Below are 9,000 nucleotides of genomic sequence, written 5' to 3'. Positions count from 1 at the left end.
AAGTGACAAAGTTAATTGATGTGGGAAGGGCTGTAGATGTCAAATACATGGGCTTTAGTAAGGCGTTTGATAATGTTTCCAATGGCAGGTTGATGGAAAAAGTAAAGTCGTATGGGGTTCAGGGTGTACAAGCTGGATGGAAAAAGAAATGAATGGGTAACAGGAGATAGAGAGTAGTGATGGAAGGGAGTGTGTTAAAATGGAGACGGGTGACTCGTGGTGTTCCACAGGGATCCGTGCTCGGACCACTGTTATTTGTGATCTACATAAATGACCTGGAGGAAGGTATAGGTGGTCTGATTAGCAAGTTTGCAGATGATACAAAGATTGGTGTAGTTGCAGAAAGCGAGGAGGACTGTCAGAAAATACAAGAAAATATAGATAGATTGGAGAGTTGGGCAGATAAATGGCAGATGGAGTTCATTCCAGGCAAATGCGAGGTGATGTATTTTGGAAGATCAAATTCAAGAGCGGACTATATGGTCTTGGGGAAAATTGATGTACAGAGAGATCTGGGAGTTCATGTCCATTTTACCCTGAAGGTGGCAACGCAGGTTGATAGAGTGGTCAAGAAGGCATACAGCATGCTTGCCTTCATCGGACGGTGTATTAAGCACAAGAGTCGGCAGGTCATGTTACAGTTGCATAGGACTTTGGTTGGGCCAGATTTGGAATACTGCGTGCAGTTCTGGTCGCCACATCACCAGAAGGATGTGGATGCTTTGGAGAGGGTGCTGAGGAGGTTCACCAGGATGTTGCCTGGTATGGAGGGTGCTAGCTATGAAGAAAGAGTGAGTAGATTAGGATTGTTTTCATTGGAAAGACGGAGGTTGAGGGGGGACCTGATTGAGGTATACAAAGTTATGAGAGGTATGGACAGGGTGGATAGCAACAAGCTTTCTCCTAGTGTGGGGGTGTCAGTTACACGAGGTCACGATTTCAAAGTGAGAGGGGCAAAGTTTAAGGGAGATGTGCGTGGAAAGTTATTTACGCAGTGGGTGGTGGGTGCCTGGAACGCTTTACCAGCGGAGGTCGTAGACGTGGGCACGATTGCATCATTTAGCAGGCATCTAGACGGGTATATGAACGGGCGGGAACAGAGGGAAGTCGACCTTGGAAAAAAGGAGACAGGTTTAGATAAAGGATCTGGATCGTCGCAGGCTGAGAGGGCCGATGGGCCTGTTCCCGTGCTGTAATTTTCTTTGTTCTTTTTTTTGTACCCTGACATTCCAGATTCACTGACCACATTGGACTGAGGAATCAAGCAATTTGAACTTGCACACACAATGATTAGAGTTGAAAGCTTTTAATCAATTGTGAAATTGGATACACTTTTTTGCCGTTCTAGGACGACATCAACATGCACATCAAACTTAAAAACATTGAAACAAGAAGGGTAAATATAACCTGTCAATACTGAGCAGTGAGCTAACAGTTCCGCATGTAAACGTGCCCTTGACAGGGAACAGGTTGTGTTTTGCCCGAAGACTCTCCTGGCGGTGACGAATCGGCATTTTGTATTATTTATCATGAATGCAAAATGTGCATTCAATCGGGGATGACATTAGAGATGGCAGTCTCGTCGGCAGACTCAAGTATCCAGGCTTTCTTCCGATGACGACAAACAGAGGAAACATTCTAAACTAAGTCATATCCTGGAAGCAAAGATCAGCTCTCAATTCCCATGGTCATTAGAGTAGGGATCCGCATTAAACTCCAGCTGGGCATGAAGAGTCTGTAACATAAACCAGACACCGTTAACATGAGCTAGAGCATCATCGGAGCGACAGGTGAGGGAATTCAACACTTTGAGCATTTCCCATCAATCAGGTAGATAATTTCTGAATTGCATCTTAACTCCATCGAACAACTTCCCTTCCACAATGCTTAATCTCCTTAAGACAACATAAAACTCTCAAACTCTCAAACATCAAATTCAAGAGAGGACTATATGCTCAATGGAAGGGTCCCGGGGAAAATTGATGTACAGAGAGATCTGGGAGTTCAGGTCGATTGTCCCCTGAAGGTGGCAACGCAGGTTGATAGAGTGGTCAAGAAGGCATACAGCATGCTTGCCTTCATCGGACGGGGTATTGAGTACAAGAGTCGGCAGGTCATGTTACAGTTGTATAGGACTTTGGTTAGGCCACATTTGGAATACTGCGTGCAGTTCTGGTCGCCACATTACCAGAAGGGTGTGGATGCTTTGGAGAGGGTGCAGAGGAGGTCGAGCAGGATGTTGCCAGGTATGGAGGGTGCTTCCTATGAAGAAAGGTTGAGTAGATTAAGATTGTTTTCGTTGGAAAGACGGAGGTTGAGGGGGACCAGATTGAGGTATACAAAATTATGAGAGGTATGGACAGGGTGGATAGCAACAAGCTGTTTCCACGAGTGGGGGTGTCAGTTACAAGGGGTCACGATTTCAAGGTGAGAGGGGGAAAGTTTAAGGGAGATGTGCGTGGAAAGTTTTTTATGCAGAGGGTGGTGGGTGGCTGGAACTCTTTACGAGCGGAGGTGGTAGAGGCGGGCACGATAGGGGCCTCACGGTAGCATGGTGGTTAGCATCAATGCTTCACAGCTCCAGGGTCCCAGGTTCGATTCCCGGCTGGGTCACTGTCTGTGTGGAGTCTGCACGTCCTCCCCCTGTGTGCGTGGGTTTCCTCCGGGTGCTCCGGTTTTCTCCCACAGTCCAAGGATGTGCGGGGTAGGTGGATTGGCCATGCTAAATTGCCCATAGTGTAAGGTTAATGGGTGGTTTGTTGGGTTACGGGTATACGGGTTACGTGGGTTTAAGTAGGGTGATCATTGTTCGGCACAACATCGAGGGCCGAAGGGCCTGTTCTGTGCTGTACTGTTCTATAATTCTATAGCGTCATTTAAGAGGAATCTAGACAGGTATATGAACGGGCGGCAACAGAGGGAAGTAGATATTGGAAAATAGGAGACAGGTTAAGGATCTGGATCGGCGCATGCTGGGAGGGCCGAAGGGCTTGTTCCTGTTCTGTAATTTTCTTTGTTCTTCTATTGGGGCTGGTTTAGCTCACTAGGCTAAATCGCAGGCTTTTAAAGCAGACGATGCAGGCCAGCAGCACGGTTCGATTCCCGCACCAGCCTCCCCGGACAGGCGCCGGAATGTGGCGACTAGGGGCTTTTCACAGTAACTTAATTGAAGCCTACTCGTGACAATAAGCGGTTTTCATTTCTTTTTTCTATCTGAGTTTTGACACTTCATTGTGACGCCCTTTCTCAGTGAGTAATTGATTGGGCATTGTTTTGGAAATGTTTGCGGTGCTTTGTGACAGCATTCACCATGCAAAGCCGCACGTGCTCATTTCACAGCAAGTATCATTCTTCAAACTTAAATTGAAAATATGTGAAACCTATTTACAAATGCTCAGGTACAATTCTATTCATATTTACCACCTTTTCTTCTGCACGTGCTCCGGAATGTCTCACTTCTTCATCATTGTTCATATTGCCTGTCAGAAAGAGGACTTTTAACTGAGAAAAAATAGCCCATGTCATACTGAACCGCCTGAAAGTATAAATAATTCAGTAATAGATCAACGGATTGAGAGACCCGCGGGGTTTCAATGACTCCTGATAAACGATACCTGACTGCCGGTTCGTGCAGATCATTCTCCCGGACACCAGAAAGAAATTCAGAAGGAATTTTCATAGAATTTTTTAAATTTTTTTTCATAGAATTTTACAGTGCCATTGGAGGCCATTCGGCCCATCGAGTCTGCACCGGCTCCTGGAAAGAGCGCCCTACCCAAGGTTAACACCTCCACCCTATCCCCATAACCCAGTAACCCCACCCAATACTAAGTGCAATTTTGGACACTAAGGGCAATTTATCATGGCCAATCCACCTAACCTGCACATCTTTGGACTGTGGGAGGAAACCGGAGCACCCGGAGGAAACCCATGCGCACACGGGGAGGATTTGCAGACTCCACACAGACAGTGACCCAAGCCGGAATCGAACCTGGGACCCTGGAGCTGTGAAGCGATTGTGCTATCCACAATGCTACCGTGCTGCCCCTTGAACCAAATAGAACCGCAGAAGACAAACGCCCACAAATAAATACAATGCAGGTGTTCTGGTAATGGAGAATCTGCAGCGGAGGAAAATAATACATTTGAGAAGGAAAATCGTGACTCAGAACTTTTTTCAATTAAAAACAGCAAAGGTCCAGAACTACGGACACAGAAAATCTAGAGATCACAAGCAATGTCACTCTTGTCAACATCGCAAACATCACGAAATCATTTGTTTCAAAAAACACGGCTGAAAAATGAATAGATAAGCGAATCGACATTAGAATATAGAACAGTACAGCACAGAACAGGCCCTTCGGCCCTCAATGTTGTGCCGAGCAATGATCACCCTACTCAAATCCACGTATCCACCCTATACGCCTAACCCAACAACCCCCCCCCCCCAACCTTACTTTCTATTAGGACACTACGGGCAATTTAGCATGGCCAATCCACCTAACCCGCACATCTTTGGACTGTGGGAGGAAACCGGAGCACCCGGACGAAACCCACGCACACAGGGGGAGGACGTGCTGACTCCACACAGACAGTGACCCAGCCGGGAATCGAACCTGGGACCCTGGAGCTGTGAAGCATTTATGCCAACCACCATGCTACCCTGCTGCCCCTAGTGACTTGAAAACGCAGGGAAAAGAGCCTCCCCGAACAGGCGCAGGAATGTGGCGACTGGGGGCTTTTTACAGTAACTTCATTTGAAGCCTACTTCTGACAATAAGCGATTTTCATTTTTTTCATTTCACACAGGATACTGCAACGGCTCTGCCAATATCCCGATAATCGTACTGAAGACTTGTGCTCCAGAACTTGCTGCACACCTAGCCAAGCTGCTGCAGTGCGGTAACAACACTGGCATCTGCCCGGCAATGTCGAAAAGTGCCCAGATGTGTCCTGTACATAAGAAATAGGGCAAATGCAACCCCGTCAATTAACGCCCTATCAGTCTGCCCTACATCGTCAGAGAAGTAACGGAAGTAGCCATCAACAGTGCTATCAAGCAGCAGTTACTCTGCGATAACCTGCTCAAGGACGCTCAGTTTGGGTTCCGGGAGGGTTATTCAGCTCCTGACCTCACTGCAGGAAATTACTGCAGAAGTTCTTCAGGGTAGTGGGTGAGTGCAAAATTTTCAGCACCATTCGCGACTCCTCAGATATTTAAGCAGTTCATGTCCAAAATCAACAAGGCCTGCACAATATCCAGGTTTGAGCTGACAAGTGGCAAGTTATATTCTCGCCAGACAAGTGCCAAGCAATGGCCAGCTCCTACAACAGAGGATCTAACCACCGCTCGTTGACATTCAATGACAACACCACCGTTTATTACCTCACAATTAACCATTGCTGAGAAATTGAACTGGACTAGCCACATTAATATTGTCGCTACAAGGGCAGGTCAAAGGCTAGGAATCCTACGGCGAGTAACTCACCTCCTGACTTCATGAAACCTGTCCACCATCTAAAACACATAATTCAGGAGTGCAATACAATACTCTCCACTTTACTGGATGAGTGCAGCTCCAAAAACACTCAAGACGCTATGCACCATCCAGGACAAAGCAATCCGCTTGATTGCTCCCCATTCCAGAAACAGTGAAACCCTCCACGACTGACGAACAGTTGCAGCCGTGTGTACTTTCTACAAGATGCACTGCAGTAACTCACCAAGGACCCTCAGACACGTCCTTCCAAACCGACGGTCACTACCATCTGGACGGACAGGGGCAGACGATACCAAGGTACCCCATCACCTGGAGCTTCCCGTCCAAGTCAGTCACCACCCTGACGTGGAAATATATGGCCGCTCCTTCATGTCGCTGGGGCAACATCCTGGAACTTCCTCGGAACAGCACTTTTGTTGCTCCTGAACCTCAAGGACAGCAGCTATCCAAGAAGACAACTCACCACCACCTTCTGAAGGCCAACTAGGGATGGGCAATAAACACTGGCTAAACCGTATTCCGTAAATGAATTTCAAAAGTTGGAAATAGAGGGACTGTGGAAACGTGAACAGAGTGGACCTCCTTATTTTAGAAAGGAGAAGACTGAAACGTGATCTAACAGATGCTGCTAAGGTCTTGAAGCGGATTGTGAGAGCAGATGAAGAGAACACTGTTTGAATTTAACACAGTGGAGACCAGAACTCGGAACCATCAATAATATTGGAACCATTCCCTAATATCACCAATCGTGAATTCTGGAGAACGTGATTTTACCAGCGAATGGGTAGAAGGTGGAATTAACTACCACAACAAGTGGTTAAGGCCAATGGTAGAGATGCATTTCATGCGAAACTCAAGGGAGGGAGACAGGAATGGAAATATATTTTGGTGAGGTGAATCGAAGCTGGGTTGAGAGACGGCAGAAATGTGGAACATGAACATCAGCACGTAGGAGAGGGCGTAAGGACCTGGAAAATTTATGGATGACAAATAAGAAAAGAACACAATGGAACGAGAAAGCAGTAGCAAAGAAATAGGTTTTGGTTTTGTAATTGTCATGTGAAAATGCATTATGTCCCGCTGTGTACGCTTGAATCCGAATGGACAGATATATTAGACATTCAGAAAGCTAAACACTGATCGTGTGATATTGAAAGAGGGTCAGTGGCCGGATAACGATACATGGAAACAAGGTGCAGTGTAAATGTCAAAACACATGCTGCTGACAAACAACCCACTCATTAAGTACAGGAAGAAATGCTAATTGATACCTCTCTCCAATGAGACACTTCCACTGAGAAGGTATTGACTGGAGTTTATGTGAACGGCGCAGGTACATAGAGCTCCACTGCTCCAAGATTCCGCCGCGAGAATAATGGAACTCCTGATTGCATAGGTTCCGTCCGGATCGATTGTCCCAGCGTCGGTCTCGCCTTCGGAAAGCCGCCCTGAAACATTCCAGCGGACGGAAAATGATTCTGGGTCCACACTCTTCACCAAACAGACCAATGGGACCCTTTCCATAAAGGGGATTTCAGACAGGGGCGGGCCTAAGAGGTAAATCATTGGAGATCCTGGCGTGTTAGACGGATAAGATTCAATCACTATTGGGCATAAATTGCCACTTAATTTTGAAACAATTTCTAAAATATTCGTAATTTGTACCTGTGATGACCAATTGGGAACCGTTGCCAACCTTGAATGGCATCCCACCGAAGACCTTATCTGCACAGTAATACGCTCCCGAATCATTAGCCTGCACCCCCGCAATGATCAGAGAATAGAGAGTCAATTTGTCGTTAACGTCTCCAGAAAATCTACCGTTTGGAGAGTTGTGCTTTGTGACGATATGAACTAGTTGCAGATGCTCGCTATACTGCCGATTATACCAGTGGGCCGCTCCGCGATGCCAACCAACCCGTGTGGCAATGAGCCTTGAAGGTGCTTCCAAGCGAGAGCCTCTGAATCGCTGGAGGCTGGGACAAAACTGCCTGAGATGCAATACCTGTGAGAGACAGGATTGTCGCAGCGGGTTCTGTGATGGACGGGAAGAGATATTATTTCGGGCAGAAGGACCGCTACAATAAAGTATAAGACAGGGAATCCACTCATTAATAAATCCCAACTGAGTTAGAAGGCTGAGAGTTACATTTTAAATCATAACAGTTGCACGGGTGAGCGCCGGGGCCCCCCCGGGGGGGGGGGGGGGGGGGGGGGGGGGGGGGGGGGGGGCGTAGGGAGAGACACATTGCAAGAAACATGAAGAATTATTATTATTTGTAAGTGCAACTCAACCGTTGCAAGTCGGACGTAGGAAATCCGGTAAATAACCTCCCCGCTCCCGCCCTCCCCCCACCTCAAGAGGAAAAGCGGGGTTTAATGCAATGTTGACCAGCTGATCATGCATTTGCCGTGGTTTGAGGGACCATTCTTGGCCCGAGTGAGAAGGCTGGGGGCAACCAACTCTTCAATTCCCCACCACCTTCTTTTAGCAACAGGGGCCTGGGATATTTTACCTCCCAAAGGGGCAGATTTGTTGTATCTGTTCGACACCTCCTCCAATATACTGGAGAATGTGTACATGTGATCTTTTTTCACCATGTGATTATTCATTATTTGAACACAAAGCTAATATTCTGGTAAATCGCTGAGAAATGTTCTACTTGGCTGACTCACTCAGTGGTCTTAACCCTTGAATACGACTCTGTCAGTGGCGTTATCCCTTCAATAAGACTCTCTCAGTGGTCTTAACATTTCAATAAGACTCTCTCAGTGGTCTTCACCCTTCAATAAGATTATCTCAGCAGTTTTAACGCCAATGAGATCATTCAGAATGAGAAGTAAAGTAGCCACAAACCTGGGAAGAAATGCAGCAAAGCTAAGGGCATTAACAAGCTCATGGTCTGCTGTCCCCGGGCCGCTCGCTGTGAGATTTACCAAGTCCGGTATTTCTGTGCTCGGCTTCTTGCAAAACATGGTAAAAATGCATACATTGCACACTTTACATGTCGCGTTTAAAAATAGCTCTCTGGAAAATTCACCTCGTGCGACTGTTGGCTGAGAACTTCCTGTTTACACGTTAGGTGCCCACGCAACGCTTTGCCAGCAAAGGGCAACACGTTGTATCACGTGCGAAATGTTGGTGAAAGGCGGTGCAAAGCCCAGAGTGGTGCACATTGTGAACATAAAGTATTTGCAGGAGATTTGCGTCGGAAAAGAGCAACTGGCTGGAATTACAGGTGTTATGATTATTTAATCCAAAACACGTTCATTTCTCAAGCATTTCAGATTGAAGAATGCTGGATTCAGTTAAATGTTTTAGAAATTGTTCCACTCGGTACATGTCTGATTGTTTGCCTATTTCTGTTAGTCCTGTACCATTAGTCCTGTGCTGCAGTGAACCGTGGGCCATCTGCTCCGTGTCTGTCAGAATAATACACAAGAACCTTCTCCCACTCTCGCTTCACCACACCCGACCAGTTTGTCCTTCTGCTCATTT

The 9,000-nt window shown here is 46.7% G+C and overlaps 1 gene segment (V, D, J or C); it reads right to left on the bottom strand.

Annotated features, from left to right (window-relative positions):
- Window positions 1–1,290: 1,290 nt before the first annotated feature.
- LOC119958708 lies at window positions 1,291–8,624 on the bottom strand. The segment is given in 5 exon segments: window positions 1,291–1,735; window positions 3,425–3,479; window positions 6,773–7,051; window positions 7,167–7,536; window positions 8,359–8,624. Coding segments are annotated over 4 exon segments (444 nt in total).
- Window positions 8,625–9,000: the final 376 nt, after the last annotated feature.

Source organism: Scyliorhinus canicula, chromosome 30 (genome assembly GCF_902713615.1).
Source record: "Scyliorhinus canicula chromosome 30, sScyCan1.1, whole genome shotgun sequence".
NCBI classification, from domain to species: Eukaryota; Metazoa; Chordata; class Chondrichthyes; order Carcharhiniformes; family Scyliorhinidae; genus Scyliorhinus; species Scyliorhinus canicula.
Note: the sequence above shows the minus strand (reverse complement) of the source record. Positions and strands in the feature narration are given on the sequence as shown.